At 44.2% G+C, this 23,330-nt stretch overlaps 1 protein-coding gene across 2 annotated transcripts; it reads left to right on the top strand.

The window, feature by feature from the left end:
* Nucleotides 1-2,893: 2,893 nt before the first annotated feature.
* C8A (complement C8 alpha chain) lies at nt 2,894-22,910 on the top strand. 2 transcript variants are annotated; one of them, XM_062497417.1, is made up of 11 exons: nt 2,894-3,006; nt 5,071-5,167; nt 6,095-6,239; nt 7,302-7,446; nt 8,993-9,182; nt 10,368-10,568; nt 11,878-12,118; nt 16,363-16,491; nt 17,109-17,278; nt 19,274-19,496; nt 21,794-22,910. In XM_062497417.1, the coding sequence occupies exons 1-11, from the start codon at nt 2,894-2,896 to the stop codon at nt 21,943-21,945; spliced, it is 1,806 nt and encodes a 601-aa protein (XP_062353401.1). In that variant the 3' UTR covers nt 21,946-22,910. The 2 variants fall into 2 exon arrangements, with proteins under 2 accessions (XP_062353401.1, XP_062353402.1); XM_062497418.1 differs by having other exon boundaries at nt 17,121-17,278.
* The last annotated feature ends 420 nt before the right edge of the window (nt 22,911-23,330 follow it).

Genomic DNA, 23,330 nt, shown 5'->3' on the forward strand with positions numbered 1-23,330 from the left:
TGTCTGCTCTGTCCCTTTCCCTGGTGAACCATGAGGGAGTAAACAGCACGTGGCAGGTGCCAGCCACACAAAACTTTGTGGGCAGGATGGCTTGAATAGAATAAAAAGGAACAGGCCTCTCTGCCTTTAGATTTTCATGAGCTTCAAGTAGAAACAAAATTCAGATTTAAAGTATTGTGTGAATAATATACTACAAAAAATACAAATAAAATATTGGCATGATAAAGGATGATTTTTTTTTTTAACATAACTGTATCCCCTGCAACAAAAGCTACAAGAATATACTAAAAACAAAAATCCAGATCCATTATAACTTCACCCTGGGTCTAGGCTTGTGCAGCCAGCCATGTTTCCCACGGGCTGCTCAGGTGATACCTAAAAGATCAATGCATTCTTCAAGCAGAAACTAATTCCCTTTGTTGGGCCAAACACATTTGTTTTGAAGTGGAACAAAATCCTGTGTTGCTACCACAGGATCTTTTACACTATGTTAATGTGCCCTGGTTTTAGGTAAGTAAAAGTTGTGAGTGAGGAACTGTGTGTCTTTTTAATTAAGGGTTCTTCAGTGTCAGGGAAAGAGGTCAGTGGTGGGAATAGCCACAAAGTGAGGATGTGAGCTCACAGCCCCTTTTCCATCCTCCTGAAGGTGATTCCATCACCATGGACAGCACAGCCAGCACTGCAAGCCAGAGGTCCAGAGACTTAATTCAGGTTTGGAGTGAAGGATCCAACATGAACAATTTAAACACATTCAATCCAGAACATTCTAAATGGAACCACAGCTCTATATCTATATCTCTGTATCTCACTTTTGGAACCTAACACCTCTGAGAAAGGTTCTTTAATTTCACCTCTAACGTGGAGTGCCTTGCTGGCTGCTTAAATCTCTCCTGCACGCCTCTCCAGATGACCTCCCCTCTCAGTGAAAAATTGGTGTTGTGCCTGATTGCACAAACCAGCCCAGCCTTTTACCTGGGAGATGTGCCACAAATAACTCCCATTATATATAGGGAGTGTTTCTGATGCTGCTATCAGAAAAAAAGAAAAGAAAAAAAAAAAAAAGAAGCTATAATGCTTTGACAGCCTTGCTTAGATGCTGAGGAGGCACTTGGCTGTGCAAAACAGCCATTTGTACCTCAGGACAGGCCAGGTTTGGATGGAAACCAGTGGGGTGCATCCCCACCAGACCTCTATAAGCATGGCCAGAACCTTTTTATGTCCTTCTGCCTTACCAGCCACCTGCAGAGAGGCTGTGATGTGTAACAGGGAGGTGATGAGGGGATCGCCTCGGGCCAGTTACATTTCCCTACTTTTTCCTCCCAGGCGAAAGCAATTCAGGTTTAATAGTATATTAAAAAAGTATTAAACCCCTTATTGGAGTTCTTCTTGCACAGGCAAAGAGAGGAGAAGGACTTCCTGAGCCCATCTGCAGTGCATTAGTAGGTAAAGGATTGCATTAATGTACTCCCGAAGGTCACTGCTCATTCCATTCCAATTCAGAGTTTACCCCTGTGCCACATTTCTTAGTGTTTAGCAAAGACAAGCCCCAGGGTCACTCTGAACTTTAATTACATGAAAATAACTTGCTAAGAGGTCATTTCATTTTGATAATTTACAATACCAGCTATTGAAATGAACTTTGCAATTGATTTGGGATATACATGAAATGACACTTCCAGCCCAGCCTTTTGTGGACACAGGACAATTCACTGTCTGTTTAAAAGCTATAATAGCCCAAGACCAGGCCTTCCTACAATAATTACACTTTCTCTTGAATTTATTGAGATTCAAACTTCCAGTTGCCTGCTGGGAACACTTCATTCATGCACCAAGCATCTCAGCCTGCTTATGCAGAAGAAAAAGCAGGGAGAAAAGGGCACTTGTTTGAACACACAAGTCTCCATAGATCTCTTACTCCTTTTTTAACTGATACCTAATGAAGATACAGATTCCTTGTGTTTTCTTGTGCCTGCCCAGAGCCCTTAGGAGCATTTTGGAGGCTGTGAAAGCTTGAAGGAACAGCTATGAGGCAACTTGGGCTGTGACCAAGTGTCTTTCCCATGGCCATTTTTATTTTGCTCTAACACGACAGAACTAAATATTGTAATCCTTTGACTATTATCTCAAAAATAAATAACCTGTGGCATTCTTGCTTTCTGTGGTATTTCTTTCCTACATTTGTGCACATCCACTAAGATGCCACCCAGCTAAAAGCATTAGAGCCACCACGAGCAGATGGGTTTGCACAAGGTAAGGCCACAACAATTTCAGATGTAGGGGACTTCTTCCTCCCCCCCAAATCACTTTAGAAAAGAAGGAATTCGATTTTCACGTTGCAGTGGCTGTGCAGGGCCACCCAAATGCCAGGTGATAACTTACATCAGCTTCAGAGGTGGGAAACTGCCTGGTGGGGCTGGCAAGGGGAGGAAGCTGAACTGACGTTTCCTTCACGTGCACGTTCCTCATAACTCAATTTTGTGCTAATCTTCAATTTGCTGTACTGGGAAGCTTTTCCCTGGTCAGCAACCAGACACATCAAAATTACAGTGAAGTCACTGTGGGAAATAACACAAGTTTCCTCCTCCTTCAATTAAAAGGAGGGCGCAGGCTGGGTAAGAAACACCCTGCAACAATAGGACTTGATTGACTTTAATGTGGAAAAAGTTGCACAGTTTAATGTATTTCCTTGCCAGAAAACCAGGAATTTGTTTCCAAAAGGGCAAAGGCCTCTGGGATGTGTCCTGATTCTTTGTGATTTGATCTGTGCTGCTGTCAATGATTTACTGCAGAATTTCAGAGCCTGGTGAGCTCCATGCTCTTTCCAGCAGTCCTGAAAACTTAAAAGCTTTGTTTTGCAGCTGATCTATAGCAAACATTTACATATGGCAAAGCAATGTGGTGGAGGCTGGCTCAGCTCTGTGCCTTGATCCTGTCTGTGTGCCCACTGACTTTAACACCAACCCAGGCCACGGCGTGCAGGGAGCTCCAGGCATTGCCTTCCCACAGGTAAGTCTGTTCCCTTCCCCACATTTCCATACAGGAATTACCAGCATGTCAATCAGCCCATCAGTTTTGTCCTGACTCAACAGGCATGTGCACAAAGCTACCAGGAAAAAATAAAAATAAAAAAAATTGGCAGTTGTCCAAAGCCCAAGTCAGGAATCGTAATTCCTTCTTAAAGGAACTGTTTGCACAATGGTTTTCCTTTTACAGATGACAATTAAGCCTTCTTAAACTTCCTTACCAAAATTGCCAGGCTGAGTTTGGGCACTTGAAATGAATTCTCTACTTATGAGTTAATATTTTTCATATTCTTTTGCATCATAATTTTTTTGCACTCAACAACACACAGCTAACAAGTGCATGTGAATAACCCAGTTTTCAGTCCAAGCCAGATCCTCATACCTCAGTTTTTTTTCCCCCCATGAACAATATTATTAACTTATACGAGTGTCACTTGGGCTTTGAAGGAAAGGAATAAACAAGTTACATTTTTTTTCTATAAAAAAGCTATAGTTTCATGATAGGGAAATGGGTGGATTTTTTTTTTTTCTACAGCTATTAATTTCAAGCTTGTTGTAAAGGCAAATATGATTTAGGAGGATCAAAAAAGGCATCAGTGATAATTGGAACATGGAGACAAGGAGAAGACAGAAAGGAAAAAAACCTGTGGTAGTGATACACTTAATTATGAAGGCTTATTCCGATAATCCCTTTTGAAAATGAACAAAGACGAGATTTTTGATGTTTGATGAACTTATCAAACAAGGCAGAATAATGAAGAGGTAAATGTAAAATCCAATCAAAGGTGAGCCAATTAAGCACTTTGGGAAGTGCTGAAGGATGCAGCCCACAAATCCTCCAGTCAGAGCAAAAAGGCATCAATACCTGCATGTCCTCCAGCTCTGGGTTCATCTGCAGGCTCCTGGGTTTTCATCTCACACATGGATGTGCACCCACAGGCTCCTTTCCTGAGCCTTTCATTTCATTCCATCATCTCTCTCCCCCGGCCTCTGATGAATCCCCCATGAGCTACGTACCTCTGCTAATTATCAATATTTCTCTTTGGGCTGCAGTCTTGTAAGTAAAAGAGACTGCTCATTAGTTAATCACCAAAATAATAATAGAAATAATAATGTTCTGACTCAGAATAAATACCCAAAATGCTTCAAAGGCTGTGGCAAACACAGGGTTGTATTTGCATGCCACAGATTGCTCCTCAAGACAAAGAAATGGCTCATACAAATGAAGGTTTTAGGAGTAGAGAAAGAACTAGAGAACATAATGACTGGGCTGGGAGGCAGAAGTATTTTCTGGCTGTTGTGTAGTGATATTCAGGGTAGGTGAAGAGAGTCTGATCCAAGAGCCACTACAACACCATACCTTTGCCCTTTTCTCCTTTCATAACATTCCTTTAGTTGTTTTCTTCTTCTCAGAATTTGTGTGTTTTGATTTAGAAATACTCAACCAACAAATCCTTAGTCAAGGTCCTTTGTCCCTTGTTCTCTCAGCGCTGTTGGTGCAGCCATTGCCACCTTTCCACAAAGCCCAAGGAAACCAGGATCTGATCTCACATTCGCTGGGAAAAATCCTGACCATGAGTTCACACTGGTGTAAAGAAAGTGATATCAAAACAGGCTCAGTAGTGATAAACATCCCTGCTCCTGGAGACTGTGATGTGCTTCTGAAAAGAAAGGCAAAAAATTAGCTTTCCTTTAAAACTTGTCTCTTCATGACATTCCTTCTGGTTACTCAGGATGGTTTAGTCATATACAGATATATATATATATACACACACATATATATATTTAATTGCAATCTACCTTTCAAAAAGGGCAAAGATGTCTTGGGAGAGCAGGAATCCCAAGAAAATAATCCCCAGGTGCTGCACCTGCTCAATTCCAATAGTGAACACTTGGATGGTACCTCTTGGGATGCTTCCCATTTCCTACAAACCAGCTTCCTGGTGGAAAAATGCACACACAGAGATCATTTCCCCCCTTCCAGCCTTCAGCCCCTCTCAAAACACAGTTTCAAAGACCTTAGACCACTCTTTCTTCCCCTCCCTAGAAGAAGCAGCAGAGATGTTAATTCTCCATCTCCTGTTGACTGTCAGCTGAGCCAGTGGTCAGGATGGACTGATTGCTTCCCTTGCCAAGAGAAAAAAGTAAGGATCCACTGTAATGTATTCATTTATCTTCAGATGTGCCTGTGATGAGGACGTACACACATTAATTATATATATTATACATATTCATCATTCTAAAGCATCCAGTAAACTCATCCAAATATGATGGAAATGCTCTTCTGCTGGAGAGGCTCTTATTTACCCTGGTGTAAACTGGGGAATAAATTCATTTGAGGCAGCAGAACAGGAAAAGCAAAATCAAGGCAAATGGTGGAAGAATCAGGCCAGAATATTTGCCCAAGACTTTCTTCTTTTTCTGTCTCAGATTTAATTAAGTATCCCCTGATTCTTAATGCAAGTGAAAAGGAATTAGAAGCAGCCTTCATGCATCACCTCCTGTTCTCATATTTTTATATCATTTCACATATGTCTTCATAGTTTGAGAATTTATTTTCAAATACCTGACATAATTCTGCTTTCTACTGAGTTTATCTTATCCCTGCCTTTTTTTTTGCTTATAGACAATATGTTAGCAGTAGATAATATGGCTCTTCTCCCTTTCTTTTTTTCTTCCCTTCCTAGTTTAAAGAGCAGTGATTCTCATTAATAATCCATCAGAAATGTTGCAGGATCAGTGTTGTAATTAGTGCCTGTGTCCATCTGAGCCTGGTGCATTGCAGGACAAAGCATAAGCAGCTGGAAAATGCCATATTTTTCCAAGGTATAAAAACAGAGATATTTTTAAAACAGCCATTCCAGCCCCCTCTAAGTTCACACATATGAACTCCAGGCAAATCTGAGCTCCCAGCTTTCTGCTGACTCACCTGCCTTTATCACGTACGAAGTCTTCAAGCCACACACACACACATAAAAACAGGAATACGTGTTGAAATGGTAGTTTTGATTGCTTTATGGCCTGTGGAGGGGATGCCTGTGGGGGTTACACGTGGCTGTGTCTCTGTGCAGCACCGGTACCGGCGGCTGCTGCAGCCAGCAGAGTTTGGAGGGCGACGATGTGCCGGGCACCTCTGGGATGAGCAAGCCTGTCAAGCTGAGATGATGTGCACAGGGCCACCAGGGTGTGGGCAGGACTTCCAGTGTGTGGGAACAGGTGAGTGAACCAGGCACAAAGCCCTGTCAGAAAGGTTTTGGTCCTGGGGCTATCAGTCCCCTGACCTGGGTAGCAGGAAGGTGAACCGGTACGAGAGAAAAAAAGGAAATTTCCCCTCTTCAGCTTTCCCCACACTTTTACAGAAATCCATCCATGTTACACTCGGATTTGGGCAGAAAAGAAGGCTGTGTGACATGGAGAATGTGAATTTTTCAGTGGAATAAAGAAAGTAGGAATATTCTGCTCCAAATGCTCACACTCCCCTCTGCAGGCTCAATGCTCCCACAACGTGCTGCTTTGTCCCCTGCCAGAGACAGAGTTCAATCATCAATCCAACCAGCAATCTGTTGGGGTGATTTAGTTATTTTTAGCCACCTCCAGCTCTGAGGATTAGGATATAAAATGGCTGTTCTCTGAAACTCTGACGAGCCTTGAGAGATTTTTTTTTTTACTACACAAATGGCTTAAACTTCCTGAGCATTTAACAAAAATTCTATCGAAATCTGGAGCCACAGGTCAGCTCTGTGACCAGCTCATAAGCTGGAGCAGGTTATCATCACTCCACTGGGGTAAATTAAGCAGTGCCAGTTCCCTCCTTAAGGCTTTCTCCGTGCTCCCAGAAGCAAAAGCCCTTCTACATTGCCCTCCCTGCAAATATCCATTCTCACACTTAATTGTTGCAACAAATTCCCCAAATGCCTCCTGCAATGGGAAGAGGAAAACTTGCATTTTAATAAGATGGAGTTGACTTCCTTAAGCCAAGAGGTGAATCTATTCCTGTAGCAACTTTCCAAGAGTGTGATTTTAGAAAACAAAGTCAGGACAGAGAGGTGACCTCTCCTTGATTCTCAATTGCCAGAAGCCCATGGGAGTGGCCAGCTTGGAGTGCTGTGCTCCAGAAGCTTGGAAAAGCAAATTCCCCATAGAATAATGTCATGTTTAACACCCAGCGTGGCTTCTTGTGGCCCTAAGATGTGGGTGAAAAACAGCACAATGAGTGCAAGCTGCCAGCCAGGATTTCTGGAGGGTGGATAAGCCACCGCCTGCATCTGTGCACTTTAGGGCGCTGCATTAAACGGCATCTTGTGTGCAATGGAGACAGAGACTGCAGAGATGGGTCTGATGAGGATAACTGCGAGGATGAAGATATTGAAAGCCCTTGTGAACATCTGTTCCCAATCCCAGGGGTGGAAAAAATAGTCCAAGGGTGAGTAATTAATCAATAGCTGCTCCTCTCACAATCAAAACAGGATTATGTTTCTTATATTGCTCTTCCTTAGTAATAGTGGTCATCCATGAACTGATAGGGGGCTGTATAAAACCCAGAGGGAGGTGCTGTCCCATAGGACCATGGCTAGCAATGAGGGCTCTTTCCAGATTTTATTTCAAATTCTGTCTTGGATCTATTACCTGTGATCTGTTACTTGTGATGCCCTTTTTATACTCCTGAGAAAATAGATCCCAATTATCTCACAGCTTTCTCCAGTTGTTAAAAGTAATAGATTAAAGCAAACAGCAGACTCTGGAGATGCAGCACCCTGCTGGCATTCATCCTTCAGGAGATTTAACTCCAGGATTTAGTACTTCAGAACACAGATTCAAGGCAGAGAGCCTGAGCTCCACAGGAGTATATGTAAATACTCCCATCCACAAAAAGTGTTTCCCAGTTCAGTCTCAAACTTTAATTAGGTAACATAGGCAAAAGAGAAATCTAGGATAAAATGAAACTGAAAAGGAAATTGTGACTGTGACTCTCATGTTGAAAACTTTGTATTTTAACCAAGCTACTGCTCTACCCTTGGAGAACATGGCCCTGCCTGTGGCAGAGGGACTGGAATGAGATGATCTTTAAGGTCCCTCCCAGCCCAAACCATTCTAGGATTTTATGAACATGGACTACAGGATGAGAATGGAGCCAGCCACTGTGTAACTTTCCCATCAGCTCAATCCAACACTCCCTGGAGTCCATGAGATAAATGACCCTCTGGGCCAGGGCCTGGGAGGGGCTATCAAAAGTTTTACAAGGCATGCATTAACTTTCACTGAGAACCCTGTTTAATTCTGCTCTCTGAAGTGTTTCTCCTGCAGAACACACAAAAGCAATGGCATTTGCTACCTTAGTCCTAAAGATGCTTCCCTGATGAGAAGAGCAGTGCTGCTGTCTAGTTTGAATAACGTTTTCACTTTGGGCCACGGAATTACATGGAATACTAAGTAATAGGAGGGATTTCAGAGGGCAGCAGCTGTGAGGGCTGGAGAGCAGGAAGAAGGAGGAATAAGGAAATAAGTGACAGACTTGGCAAAGCACAGGCTTCATGTCTAAGGAGGGTGTTAACTACCCTGAGAAACGGGACCATTATTAAAAAGAAAGAGATGAAATTAAGATAGAAAATAATTGAAGACAGTGCCAGGAAGCACTCTGTGACAATGAGATGCATTAGGCTCAAGAGGAACCTGGAGGAATTCCAGGACTTTGGGACTCTCATAGCTGTACTTGCTGGGAGGGGCTGGGCAACTTCACTGATTTCTTCCATTTCTCGCACGTGAGTCCAAACTAATAAATAAAATGGGTGTTTGTCTCCTGGTAACTTCGGGAAGGAGACGGCAACGAGACAAACCAAACCCAGCTTTAAGTTCTGTTCCAGTTCCCCAAGAGGCCTGAGCATAGCTAACCTGTAATGTCAGCAGAACCTGTGACAGAGACCATAAAACCAGGGCTGTGGATAACTTCCCGAACGCTGCTTCTTTCCAAGATACAACATCCTGACAGAGGAAGGGAGACAGAACATTTACGACCCTGGGTTTTTTGGGGGGCTCTGTGAGTACGTGTACAATGGGGAGTGGAGGGAGCTGCAATACGACGCCGCGTGCGAGCGCCTGCACTACGGAGACGAGGAGAAATACTTCCGCAAGCCTTACAACTTCCACCTGTACCAGTTCCTGGTGAGTGCTCCAGGAGGCCAAATCTAGCAGCAATTTCCCAGCAAAAAGCCAAATTTCCCACAGGCACGTGTAGATAAAAGATATCAGGCACATTCTACCTGTAGGTTTTCTTCAAGGTACCCCGACAGGCACGTCCAGGAACTCGCGTGCTGTATCACCCAGACACCCCACTGCTTCCTCAGTCAGAGCCAAGAGAAAGGTGTTTTCTCTAAAATCTGCTATTAATGAGCTGTAGAGCTTGCACAAGCCTTCTGCCTCTCTAGGGATGGAGCTGGCCACATGTACCATGGTAACAATGCTGCTGGTTCAATGTTTGGAAGTATTTTGGAAGGGGCATAAATCCAAATTCTGAGTGAGACGGGGATCCTGAACCCATCACTTTGGATCACAACACCTACCGTCCATGAAGTCACATCTGATGTTGGACACTGATCCAAGCAGAGCAAGGATTCAGTTTGGGGTTCCCACATCGTAAGCGAGTGCCTTGACCCCACTGTTCAACATTTATCATGTTTTTTGGCATGGGTGAATGAAAACACGTTATTCCTGGGAAATATTACTCATTGCAAGTAGCTTTCTCCCTGCAGGCAGAGTCTGTTAGTTCCCAGTTTGAACACTGGGGATGTTTTCTTACAGAGGTGGCAAATGGCACAGCCCTGACTCAGCAGAGCTGCTCAATTCCACATGCCAGCAAAGTAAAGCTGTCAAGGAAAAGGTCACTTCTCTAAAACACAGGCAAAACAATGTTTGTTTTCTACCCTTCCCTTTGTAAATAGATGTTGATTTTTTTTCTTCTTTTGCTAAATAAATTCATCCAGAAGCGGGCTGGAGAGAAAAAAATTCAGTCCAAATCGTTGGGATTTGGCAGAGCTGTAAAGAATGGGAAGGAGAGTTTTATAATAGGAAGTGTCAGGCTGTCTTAATAGGTACCATTACCAGCTCTGGCTTTGAGTGGCTAAACACAAACCTCTCCCCTGCTTGGAGATGGATGAAGCAAAATGCACATTTCTCACATAATTCCAGATGAAATGGCACGGGACTTAATACCTTATTCCACATTCACTGAAGTCAGTGCTGGTGCTGTCAGGAGCATCATGAGCTTTAACAGAGGTGTTCCTTCAAGAAACAGAGATTAAAAAGCAAGGGAAGCACCTGAAAAATTAATGTCTGGTCCTTTCATTTTAGGCTCATGCTGATTCTGGATTTTCTTTTGAGTTTTATGATAATTCAAAGGACCTGCTTGACGCCCTTAAAAGTGATAAATCCAAAACAACGGGCTTCACCATTGGAATAGGGCCTGGAGGTGGAGATCTCATGCTAAACCTGGGCCTCACTTTATCAGGTGGCAAAGGATCCCTGAAGAATTTCACACAATACGATGCAAAGGTAAAAGAAAAAAACCCAAGCAAATCACTGATGCATCTGCTGCAGTCACATCATCTGTGCATCGCATGGGCTGGCTGTAACTTATGTCAGTTTATTCTCTCAATTGCATTTTTTAACACTGGGTAATTGTACCTTAATTTGTTCATGTAATTGCAAGCGTATGATCGTTAGTAATCCTGTTTGCTGTTCTTGGTATGTTTTAGCAAACAGGGAGTGGGAATAAAATTGAATTACAGAGTGCCACGGCACATGTCATCTCACCCCATCCTGTTTCATGGCTACATTAAGCACATAAATAAAAAAATGCTTAAAAGTGACAATGAGGGAGGAGGGAATACCAAGATGCTGATCAAAACAATTATCCTCAAAGAATGATCTCTGCTAGCAAATATATCTTTCTCAAATTAATACGAGCTGCCTCGTGACAGGAAATTGGCTACTTTTTACAGGAGGTTAAAATACCACACTGAAAAAACAGTACCTGATAATAGGGTGTACTTCTCACTGAGGGTTTACATCGTGGACTGGCTGTGATGACCTCTTCCAATCTAATAACATGAGTGCTGGTATTTCCCACATTTACTGTGCCCCATCTCCACTTCTCTCCTGGCTGCTGACAGAAAACAATAAAGAAGAATTACTTTGATGGTGTTTCGAGTTAAAATGCTCTTAAAAGCTGTTTGAAATGAGCACCATTATAGTATTTACTGTGCCCTTGTCCAGACTCACATGATGTTTGCTGCTAAACGATGATCAGTTATTGGAGTAATCATTTAAAGGGCTGCTCATGTTGCAGTGGAGACTTGCCCAAGCAATGGCAAATATAGAGGTGGAGCCTTGGAGCTGGGGGTGTATCCAGGAAATTCTCCCTCCATCAGCATCTTCCTGGCCAGGGAATCTCCCCTCTGCTGGGCTGGGCTTGACTCTTGTGCTTTGTCACTCACTGAGTTTGTGAAAAAAAGCAGAAAGGGAATAAACAGTATGGAAAGGAAACCAGAAAAAGAAATTGCAGAAATGGAGAATGGAGTGGAATCATGTGGAGCCCCTCTGATCATATTTACACATCAACAAAACCCCTGTAGTATCCAACCCCCCAAGGCTCTCCACCTCTACAGCACATCAGAAAGAGTCTTTAAAGAAAAAAAATACCATTATTTCATTTAATATCATTAATACAATTAATTCATTTAATTGCTTTCATACATACACTGACAGTCAGAGACTCAGGCCCTTCCCTGCAAGCCTGAAGACTATAAATTCATTTGTATAAATTAATGTAGACTGCAGCTCCTCTTTTCTTTACCTGCAGGATGTTGGATTCATTAGGGCTGTGACCAAAGTGCAGACAGCCCGCTTCAAGATGAGAAGGGACAACATTGTTTTGGATGAAGATGTGCTGCTCTCCCTGCAGGACCTCCCAGACACCTACAACTATGGCATGTATGCCAAATTCATCAACGACTATGGCACCCACTTCATGACATCTGGCACCATGGGGGGTGTCTTTGAGTACATCCTTGTCGTCAATAAGGAGGAAATGCGAAGAAAAGGTCAGAAAAATCAAAACATATTCTCTGCTCTCAGCTATCTGTTTTAAACCTGGCATTTGCAACATGGTGGCACTACTGGCCACATGACTTGGGATTAGCTTAAGTGTCACCAGATGTGCTTCCTGCTCTGATTTCTGAAATACCTGGGTGAGGGTTTGGTCATTAAGGAAGGAACCCGAGCATTATTTTCTCCAGTTTTTCAGTGTCACCTGCTAATCTATTTCTTGTCATCCTTGTTCACCATGAATGCTTGAAGGTTGCAAATCCACCCAGAGCTCAGCCCTCTCACATTTCAGCCTGTTCGTAGCAAGGGCTGCAGTTTTTTGTAAATGGAAATATTGCACTGCACTTGGCAATACCTCTGCAACTTTACTCTGCTTAGTGTCACAACTGGAGAGTAGCAGAGCCCTGTTAGCTCCAGTTCTCAACAAATTGGAGTGTATGAGGCTGGAGAGCCCTACCTTTAAATCTCAGTTAGAGAAATCACCCACTGCAGCGGCAAGTCAAAAGTGTAACATTTTTCCTAATCAAAAACATGGGGTGCAGAACAATAATATGGGATTTTAGCTCAATAACCAGGTTGTCAACTTTTTAAAAGGTGTCAGCAATGTAGTATATCCCATTTCCCCTAAGGGCCACCACTCTGCTGTGCTGAGGGTACCACTGCCTTGGTACTCCAGGCCAGACACTGATGCAGAAGGAAATGGTGGTCTTGGACAACTGGTGCAAATTGCTGTAATTTCAGTAATTTTAATAATTTTCATAGTTCTGCCTCTGGTCTGGAATGGTTTGGTCCCACCAGCATTAGGATTACTATGCACTCCATATTGAACATTAACCATGCCAATTTTTCCACAAGAAATTACTGATTGAGAGAATTTTCATCAGGTTCCTGAACCTCTAATGTTTGGAAACATGATGCCTCTTCAAATTACTTCTTCACTTTGAAGGGTGAGTGATATAGAAGCGAACAAGGTCTTAGCAAGAAAGTCTTCAGGAAGCAGACTGCCAATTCCAGAGGAAGAATTAATCAAGAGCATGTGGAGGGAGGCTATTATTTTGCTTTATCTTTCTGCTTGCTGTGTATGTAAGGAGATTTACTGCTACGAGATGCTTATCTTAGGAAAGAAGGATGCTGAAGTCCAGCAAAAGACAAAAATGTGCCACAGTAGAGATGCAATTTTCATTGTAATGCAGCACCATTCTGTACTTTTCATCTAATCCAGGCTCTGCCAGAAAGTCCACCCTTACCAAGCCAGCAGTGCTCTGTGCCACACAGTGCTGACCCAGAAGGACCCACCTGCAGTGTCTGATATGCCACTGTCCCTGATTTCTCTCATGTTGATCACAGCCATGCTTGGAGGCTGTGTTTGCAAGAGGATTATCCTCTTTCCCTGAGGAATGGTTAGGATCAGGATATAAGTGCTCAAGTCTTACAATTAGAGCTTCCTAAGATGAGTCTGAAGCTCTGCAGATGCATCACTGAGTCCCCACAGGGCTGAGCGTGGCTCTGCTTCAGATCAACCACTGCCTCCTGAGAGCCCACCCAGCCCACGAGGCTGTTTGCTAAATGCTCTGAAACAGAGAATATTCATTTTTTTTATAGACCAGTGACTAAAGCACAAACTCAGGAAAAAGGTCCCTTGGCTAAGTCCTCCCTAAATGAGACACAGCTTATGTGGTCACTGAGCATCTGGCTCAGCACAGAGCTGGACTCGGAGCATTTAGGAAACTTGAATTTTGAAAATTAAATCATCTTCTCTGTTTAGGTATCCACAACTCACTGCAGAGCTTAGGGCTGCAGTTTGGCTGCCAGACCCATTCCCAGCTTTCAGGCTGCAAGGGCTTATATGGATGTGGTCATGAGTGAAATAAATACATGTGTCAGAACGAGGTCCCTCGTTGCTCTGCCATCAATATTTTTCATTACTTGTTTTTAAAATAGATTGTTATGGTTCTATTATTTAGCAGAAAACAGTATAATGTGTTCACACATTACAAGAACATTTATGGGAGGAACATTAGGCGCAGAGTAAATTACAAAGAGTCTTCATATATTCTGATTAATTCAAAATGCAGCAGTAAATCTTATCACTCGAGCACATTTAACTATCGCAAATTATATCATATAAGAAAAAAAAAAAAGCCCCAACCCTATCAGGGCTCCCCCCTCAAGTGCCAATATTTACTGAGGCCACCCTTTTGCAGTGATAACCACTTTTCATTTATCAAGACCCGATCTTGCTGCGACCAATAGCGAATGGTATCGACAGCCCCTCACTGAACATAATTACTCAACAGGAACCGTGGCAAATCAATTAATCAGGGTGTTCCTCAAGTTTAATTTTATGGCACCCCAGCACCAAGATAAGCAATCACTCATGTTGCTTTGGGTGAATGAACTTTACCCACTGTGTTTACAACTGTTGAACAGTTTAGTAGGAGTAATTGAGTGCTACATGTTTAATCTTTCTCAAGGGCCCAGTTTTGCAGTGGGATGCAGTTCCCAATCCAGTGTGGAGCATGTTTCAGCTCTCCCCAGTTTGAAGCCAGGACTTGCACCCCCTTTCTCAGGATGCTGGGTACCTAAGCAGGGTTTGGATCCCCCAGGCCAAGGAGCACATCTGTGCCCCAGGAGTGAGCCTCTCCTGTAGGGTGTGCAGAAGGGAACAAGTTTGCAGGTGACACCCCAGAGGGACCTGGACAAGCTCTGGGCCCATGGGGACCTCACAAGGTCCAAAAGCCCACGGGCAGGTGAAAGAAGGGGATTCTGCCCCTCTGCATCCAGCTCTGGGGTCCCCAGCACAGGGAAAGCATGGAACTGTTGGAGCAAGTATAGAGGAGGCCACAAAGCTGATTAGAGGAGTGGAGAACCTCTCCTGTGAGAAAAAGCTGAGGGAATTGAGGTTGTTCAGCTTGGACAAGAAAAGGCTCCAGAGAGACCTCATTGCAACCTTCAAGTACTTAAAAGGGGTCAATTCTAAAGACAGGTTTTAATCAGGGGCTATGATAGGACAAAGGGTGATAGTTTTCCACTAAAAGAGGGTAAATGTAGATTAAAGAAATAGTTTTTTGCAATGGGGTTAGTGAAACACTGGCACAAGTTGCCTGGAGAGGTGGTGGATGCCCCATCCCTGGACACATTCAAGGCCAGGTTGGATGGGGCCCTGAACAAACTTGTGTAATTGAAGATGTCCCTGCCCATGAGGGAGAGGGGCTGGATCAGATGGCCCTTAAAGGTCCCTTTTAACCCAAACCATTCCATAATTCCACAAAACCAGAACTGTGAGTGTTTGAGCAATATTTTAAACACAAGCAAGGCACAGCCCTGCTCCCCAGTGCTGAGATGAGGCTGTTCAGCAGACGATGATCCAGGGTGGGACTTGGACAGAGATTCAAACTTCAGACCATTAAACCACAACACACAAACCCCACTGACCTCTGTGCCTCCTTTCAATACCATGGTTTTGATCACCAGGCTCCTTCGGAAAACACTTTAAGGTCCTCTGACAAAAAAAAAAAAAAAAAAATATAAAAGTTACCCATTAGTTACAATACCTGCATTTACTGAAATCAATGGACTTTTTAACTACTAAAGAGGACAGCCTTATATTTGCAGTACACTGAAGTGCTTACATAAAACCAGGCTATATGAAATATGCACATTGCTTACCTTGGTGAAACCACCTCATTAGTTCCCTTCTCCCCTCTGCAGTCTCTTCATGGCTCTCCAGTTACATATTTTCATGATATATGTGGTGGTGCTGGCAGCAGCAGGCAGGAAAGCTCTGGCAGCTCTCAGCACACAGACCTTTTCCAAGTTACTCCTTAAGGTGCTGCTTAAGCCATTAACAGCTGGGTCAAGATCCTGAAATTAGTAAAATTAGTGAGGATCTATGGATTTCAGCTGCTGTTCCTAGCTTTACTCTAGTTATGAGTTAGTCTGTAAAAAAAACAAAGGTATGTTGTTAAATATATAGATCAGACAGGGACATCTGTGCTTGAAGCCTTAAGATTTTTACTTTCTTCTAATATTTTCTAAGGAAACAATTTTTACACCTATTAATGATAGGCCCAGTATACCCCAATAAAATTTTGGGGTTTTCCACTGTCCTCTGCTCAGAATAGCTTTTTGACTTTTAAATACAAGCCATGAAAATAACTGAATCTTTTCTTCAATGATAGAAAAAAGAAGTAGGAAAACGAACATCACTGAATTTACCTGTCTGCTTTCTGGTTTGCAGCCATCAGCAGCGAGGACATAAGTGCCTGTGTTGGCCTGTCCCTTGGCATTACAGTCAGCAAGGAGAAACTGGATCTGGGTGCAACTCTGACACACTCTGACTGCAAAAATAAAGCATTCCTGAAAACTGGTACAGCAGCAGGGCAGGGGTCTGTTGAGGCTCCTTGTTTTGGTCACTTGGGCACAGAGATGTGTAGGGTCCCACAAGGTGGGAGGAAGGGAGCTCTGGTGCCATCCCCCAGACAAGTGAGGCCACAGAAACTTTGGGTCCACGTCCCCAGGAGTACTGATCCCCCTTAAAAGAGCAGGAATTAATGTAGCAATACCTGGATTAGAAACAGAAGCTGTGGGGTGGTTGGGAGGCTGCAGTCCTCAGCAATGACAGATTGGGCATGCATGGCAGCTAAAAGAAGTCAAAATTAAAAAGTACTCAAAGCGGGTAGAACCCCCAGATCTGTACATTCTATAATGAGCTATGGGCAGTTTGATCTATTTCCCATGTCCCACCCAGAAACCAAGGCTGGAGGAGTGCAGGCTCTTCAGGTTTTATCAGCTTAGAGGATTTGGGATGCTCAACTTGTCACCTGGTGATAAGGTGGCATGGCTCACCCCACAGGCAGGGAGCACTGAGCTCACATCCATCCCAGGAGGCAGCTCCCTGATAGACCCCTGCATGATTGATCTCACCTCCTTTTAGCAGTTTCTGGAGCCTGGGTGGAAACAGCATCTGAATAATACGTGTGCAATTCAACTTTGCAGATCTTGAGAGCCACAGTGCAGTTGTGGAAGATATTATTCCTCGGATTAGAGGGGGAGATACCACTTCCAGTGGAGGGCTCCTGAACAGTTGGGATGGCAAAATGTATCGTCACTGGGGCAGGTCATTAAAATATAATCCTGCTGTTATTGATTTCCAGGTAAGGCTTTTCTGCAGTTGAAGAAACTCTGCTGCTCTAAGGAATGAGAGTGTAGTCGAGCAGATCATTTCGTATTTTTATTGTGATCCCATCACAGAACAAGATTAAATGTAATGGGCCACTGATCTGGTAACCTCTTATTCATTTCACAATGGGGAGTACATCTCCCACCGACTGCATCCACAGGGAGATGGACAAGGAGCTTAATGCTGGATTAGTGCCAGGTTAAGTTTCTGATATGTTCCCCAACAGCTTCACAATGAATTGCAGCTGTATTTATCCCTAGTATTCTCCCTGTTGCTGTCTGCCCTCCTGTATAAGCAGGGGGCTCACAGGGGGCTGGGGAAGGTGTTTTGTTGCCCAGCAAAAGCTCTGCATAGACAGCCCCCCTCCAGGAGTTCTCTGAGCAAGGAATTCCTGGCTACTTTGTCAGGTGGGTCCTGTCTTTCTCCACGTTCCAAAAAGGTCTGTGGCCATAAAAACCAGCAAGGCTCCAGTCTCCCTTTTGTTTCACTGAATGCCCCATAAAATGGGAAGATCACTGAAGCACCTTATAGGGCTTCTGGGGGCGGGGGGGTGAGGAGATGGGTGCAAGCAGAGGGGATGGAAAGGGACAGAGAAGAGCAACCCTACAAACCAATAACCCAGGGTAGAGCTGGCAGAGGCACGAGGGGGTGGCCACAACTCCTCAGCTGTGGTCAGCAGGACCACAAGTACCCCAAGATCACCAGTCTGCTCCAGGAGAAGCTGTGACATGTGGAGGAAGGATCTCTGTCATGGCAGGGACATGCTGCCATTTCTATCCCTCTTGTCTTCATTTAAAGCAGGTCTGAAAGCTCTGACAGAGAGTGGGAGAAGGGAAACTGGATGTGGGAGTTATCTATGTTATTGGCAGGGCATGAAAGGACAGTGCAAGCCTTCCTGGGCAGCCCCTGGTGGCAGAAAGATCTGATAACACAGAAGTGCTTTCAGTTCCAGCTGCAGGTTATTCACCTTTTTGCACAAGTTCCCATCAGTTCTGGACAAAATTCCTTGCACTTTTCCAGTAAACCATGTGCTGACCAGAGCTGAGCAGTCACCCTACAACCAGAGCTGCCACTTCAGCATCTCTTATCTGCAGCCCCCTCAGTTTGTCAAACAGGCTTGTGCAAATTTGCCCAAGAGCTCTTCCCAAAAGCCCAGCTGATCCTGATCCTCCCCATGAATCACTGTCACAGTGCCTGGCACAGTGAGATGACACCCAGGTCTTTGGAACAAATTCCTGGCCTAGACAGGGAGTGTTTGCACAGGTGCACCAATGGACAAATGCAAATAAGTATCCTCAGACAGTCCCAAGTTTTTAACTTTAGTACTCATTGAATATTAATATTCAGTTGGGCGATTTATAATTGCTGCCCAAACTGGACTGGTTTTGCTGACTGGTATACAGGAACTCTATTTTGCTGCTGGAAAATACAATGAGTGAGTTACATTCCCAAAGCTGGAGATGACAGTATTATTTCACTACATCAAAGGGCCGAAAATATATAGTCAAAATTCCTCATTCTCAGCATTTACTGGATATTTCACAATGTGGCCACTGCAAGTGATAGGATGGCCATAAATTTTGATGATACCCCCTGTCCAAAGCTCTTACCAAAACATTTTCTTCAAAAAGGCAAAAAGCATGCAAGGATCTCAGGGATTGTGACAGCGCTAAGAAATCAGTCAAAAAAAACCAGGCTTACTGGGGTGTTCTAATTTATCATTTGAATCCATACTAAAACTCCAAAGCATGTCCAGAAAAGCCAATCCCACACAAACCTCCAGATGAGAAAGGTTTTGGAACAGTGGTTCCTCACTGGGGCAGCAACACATTTGCATGATGTACATGCAGCTGTCAAGGAAGACAAATGAGTTTTTCCTGAGTCCTGAATTAATCCAGCAATGTCACAGCATCCCAGTTGATGCCCAGCTGAAATTGTTTCCATGCCATCCATCTCCATCCCCCTGCAGCTGCAGCCCATCCACGAAATCCTCCGCAGGAGCAACCTGGGCCCCATGGAGAGCAAGAGGCAGCACCTGAAGAGGGCTCTGGATGAGTTCCTGCTGGAATTCAGCCCCTGCCGCTGTGGGCAGTGCCAGAACAACGGGAAGCCTGTCCTGCTGGGTGACACCTGCTCCTGCCACTGCCACCCTGGATACAGGGGCCCTGCCTGCGAGCACGGAAAGCCCTCAGGTGAGAGCCCAGGCTGGGGGAAAGGCAGCAAAAGGGATGGATTTCCCTCTGCATGGGGCTAAACCAACAGCTCCTGGCATCCACACATGGATCCCACCTTCCCCTCTGTGATTTGGTGTGCTGAACAGCCCTGAGAGAGACTGAGATTAGCAGCTCAGGAGAGGGGGGATGGCTTTAAATTGAAAAGGAGCAGGGTTATGATGCCTTGGGTTTTAGCTTTTATATTTTTCAGAATCTCTGCTGCTTAGTGTGTAACTCTGAAGCTTCATATTAGGTGTTAGTAAGGTCCCTTCACAGGGTAGTTAGACAAAACAATTCTTTTCTAGCTAGAGAATCAAAGACACCCAAAAAGCAGAAACAACAGTGAGGGAAAGGGAAAAGCTTCATAGCCTGGGGCTGTGATTGGACAATTGACCCCAAGATGTAGATGAACCAAAACTTATAAAAGTGTAAAAAATCATGAGCAGAATCCATCTTGGATTTAATTTGGGTGTAGCCCCAGCTGGGCTCTTGCACTGCCCAAGGTTTATCCTTTCAATAAAGGATATTTATTCCTTTTGATCTGTCTAGTCTCTATTCCAGGTCAGCCTTTCCAAACTACAGTTAGATTAGGTATGATGACAAAAATCTTCCCTGTGAGGGTGGTGAGACCCTGGCACAGGTTGCCCCATCCCAGGCAGTGTCCAAGGCCAGGCTGGGAGAGCTTGGAACAGCCTGGGATAGTGGAAGGTGCCCCTGGCTTGGAATGAGATATTCCCTTCCAACTCAAACCATTCTATAATTTATTATTACTATAAATAGAGTAGTGGAAATGAGGCTGTGTTGAATAGCTGGATTAAATCCAGGAAATCCTCTGGAGGGCTCATGGCATGCCACTAAGGATGGTTGCTCCAAAGGGGAGAGCACAAAGCTCAGCAGGCAGGAGGGGAGGGAAGGGGACAGGCTCAGGTGAAGCAACTGCTCATATAACCTGCCACCAAAAAAGCTGTTTTAGTAAAAAAATTGCTACACTGCCAGATTTCCCACCCCCTCCCAGGATGCATTTTGAGTACAGTGTCTATTTTGGGGTGAAAAAATATGTTTTTCCAAAGTGACAGGCTTATATTTATGTTTTCTTTGTCACTTTCTATACTATCCTAAAAAGTTAAGGGGGTAGCAAAAAAGCTGAGGTCAGAATGGGCTCTTTCATTTCCAAAAAAGTTGCAGCTCTCTCTGGATATTTTTGTCCTGATTCATGATGACAAAAAGAAAAAAAAAAAAAAAAAGAAATCTAAATCTCAGCACATGAAGCTGGCAGAAAAATCTATCTTCAGAGCAGTTCCACCAGGCAGAGCTCCAAGTCTTCAACCATGGGCTTATCACTGGGGTCTCACCAGTGGAAAATCAAAGCTGTGATGAGATAAGGAGTTGGAGCAGAGCTGGGGACATGGTCTGTGAGGCTGAATGCCAAAGCTTTGCTTCAGTGACTGCAAAATGTGTTTCTTTAAAAAGCTCAGGTTCTTTAAGTTGTCTCCAAATCTCAGGAATTTGCTTGGGAAGTCCAGGAATTTGCCACCAAAGCAGAGCACTGGACCAGCCAGCCCTGTGCTACTTGATCTTAGCAACAGTGGGTACAGGCACACTTCTAACTCATGGGCAATTTTTAGTTTCAGATTTTCAGTTCCATTTAAGACCAAACTAATTTTAATTTTTTTTAAAAGCACAATGTTCCAGCAGGTGGAAAACCCATCTTCCCATCCAGCACTAAGAGCACATGCATCCATTTGTGCTGTCTGGTTTAATAAAGTGCCCAAGCCAGGCATGAAGGCCAGATGAGTAAATAAAAAACGACAGTAAATGACAGCCATCAAGCATTCCCATCATTCAGGAGCACAGCCATAATCCATAGTATCGACCACTCCTGACAACTCAGTCTGTACTGTAATGAAAAAGCTTTGGAATGACCCATCTCCAAAAGGGCTTTCCACAACATCCCCACTGTGTCAGGGGACTGCTGTCCCTCTGCTTTGGTCAGAGGTGAGGAAGCTGCTGCAGAGAGAGCTGTGAGCTGTGCTTTGGGAAAAGAAAACCAAGGTAGAGGGTTTCAGATGAGATGGACAAGAAACAGCTGTTGTTTTTTGGGGTGACGCTCATTCATCCACTCTGGCTTCAAAGTGCCTTGATCTCAACAGCCTGAGCAATAGAGCAGGGAGTCCATATCCAGAGAGGTTCCAGCCAGACCTGAAATCCTTTTTTTTTATTTTTATTTTATTTTTTTTTTTTCTGCTTGTTCTTCCCTTTCTTCTCTGTGTCCCCAGGTGGTGAGGTGGATGGGAGCTGGAGCTGCTGGTCGGGCTGGTCCCCGTGCCAGGCTGGGACGTCGCGGCGCAGCCGGCACTGCTCCAACCCTGCCCCACGGCACGGTGGGCAGCCCTGTGCTGGGAGAAACCTCCAGAGCAGAGCCTGCTGAAAGCCCAAGGTGCCTGCGATGGGTGCTTGGAACCTGGCCCGAGCTCTGAATACTCCAGGCGTGCCATGGAATTACCCCTGGGAGAAAGAATCGACCGGCAACGCGTGTTCACGTGTGCCGCACTCGCTGTGCAAAACCTGAACAGCTGCTCCCAAAACTCAGCGAGATTCCTGGCGTGGGGGGAACAGGAAAGAAGTTGGCAAACGCTTGGGGAAAAAAAAATTAAATAAATCTGGGAGAAATTCAAATCTAAATGGTCAAAAAAAAAACCCCAAAAAACCCCCAAAAAAATCATGCTACAAATGGCTTTGGGAGCCCTAAAATCTGCACTAAACCACTCAAATATGGCCCCAAACCTGGCGAGATTCCTGGGGGAGGAAGACCTGGAAAAAGGCTGGGGAAAAGAATTTCGGGGGAGATCCGACTTAAAATGGCCCCAAATCTGCCCTAAAAATCGCAATAAAAATGGCCAAAAAAAGTCCTAAAATCTGCACTAAAAAAAAAAAACACAACAAAAAACGGTCTCAAAACCCAGCAGAATTCCAGGGATTTCTAAGTTAAAAAACAAACAAACAAACAAAAAAAAAAAAAACAGGAAAAAAGCTGGGGAAAAAATCTGAAGAAAATCACATTTAATGGCCACCCCACCCCCACCCCCCCGAATAATAGTAAAAATGGCCATAAAAATCTGCACTAAAACACCCAAAATCGACCACAATTCCAAGGATTTCGGGGAAAAATCTTGGGAAACAACTCCTTAAAATTCCACACTAAAATATCAGAAAAAAAAAAAAATCCCCCCAAAAAAGTCCTAAAATCTGTCGCTGGACACGTGGTGGTTTTGCCCCACCAGATGTGATGGGAGCCCCAGCACCACTGCTGCAGCACAGGAGATGGCAGAGAATCCACCCAAAGGTGGTGGAGCTGCTGGGTGACCACTGGGCTGCAGAGTGCCATGAAATAAATTCACCGTGAGCATTTCCATAACTGAGCTTGAGTCTCAGGGAATTTGTATCTTTTCCTTTGGGAAAAGCAGGGAAAGCTCACGATCCGTGCAGTTGGTATTGACATATGTACCAGGAAACTTTTTTAAGTTGGCACTGTCGCTTTTGTAAGTCCAGCATATTGGCCAGGGCTGCATTTGCAGCAAAGCCATATGCTGCTCTGCATGAAAAAGGCCTCAGCCTAAAGATGCTGTAGCATCCTTGCAAAATGTAAGCCCAAGCTGATGAGGAATTTAAAATAAATAAATAAAGCAATAAATAGGCTCCAACACGACCATTGGGCAGAGGATGTTCCCACACAAGCAAAGGCTTTTCCTCTGTAAGTTCAGTGATGAATTGACTATTAGCACGCAGGCATTTTATCTCCCAGGCACACAGAGC

This window comes from Cinclus cinclus, chromosome 8 (genome assembly GCF_963662255.1).
Source record: "Cinclus cinclus chromosome 8, bCinCin1.1, whole genome shotgun sequence".
NCBI lineage: Eukaryota > Metazoa > Chordata > Aves > Passeriformes > Cinclidae > Cinclus > Cinclus cinclus.

Coding starts and splice junctions, on each gene's coding strand:
- C8A (XM_062497417.1), top strand. CDS start 2,894: ATGTGGTGGAGGCTGGCTCAGCTCTGTGCCTTGATCCTGTCTGTGTGC. Junction 7,447..8,992: donor GTGGAAAAAATAGTCCAAGG/GTGAGTAATTAA, acceptor CTTCTTTCCAAG/ATACAACATCCTGACAGAGG. Junction 19,497..21,793: donor CGAGCACGGAAAGCCCTCAG/GTGAGAGCCCAG, acceptor CTGTGTCCCCAG/GTGGTGAGGTGGATGGGAGC.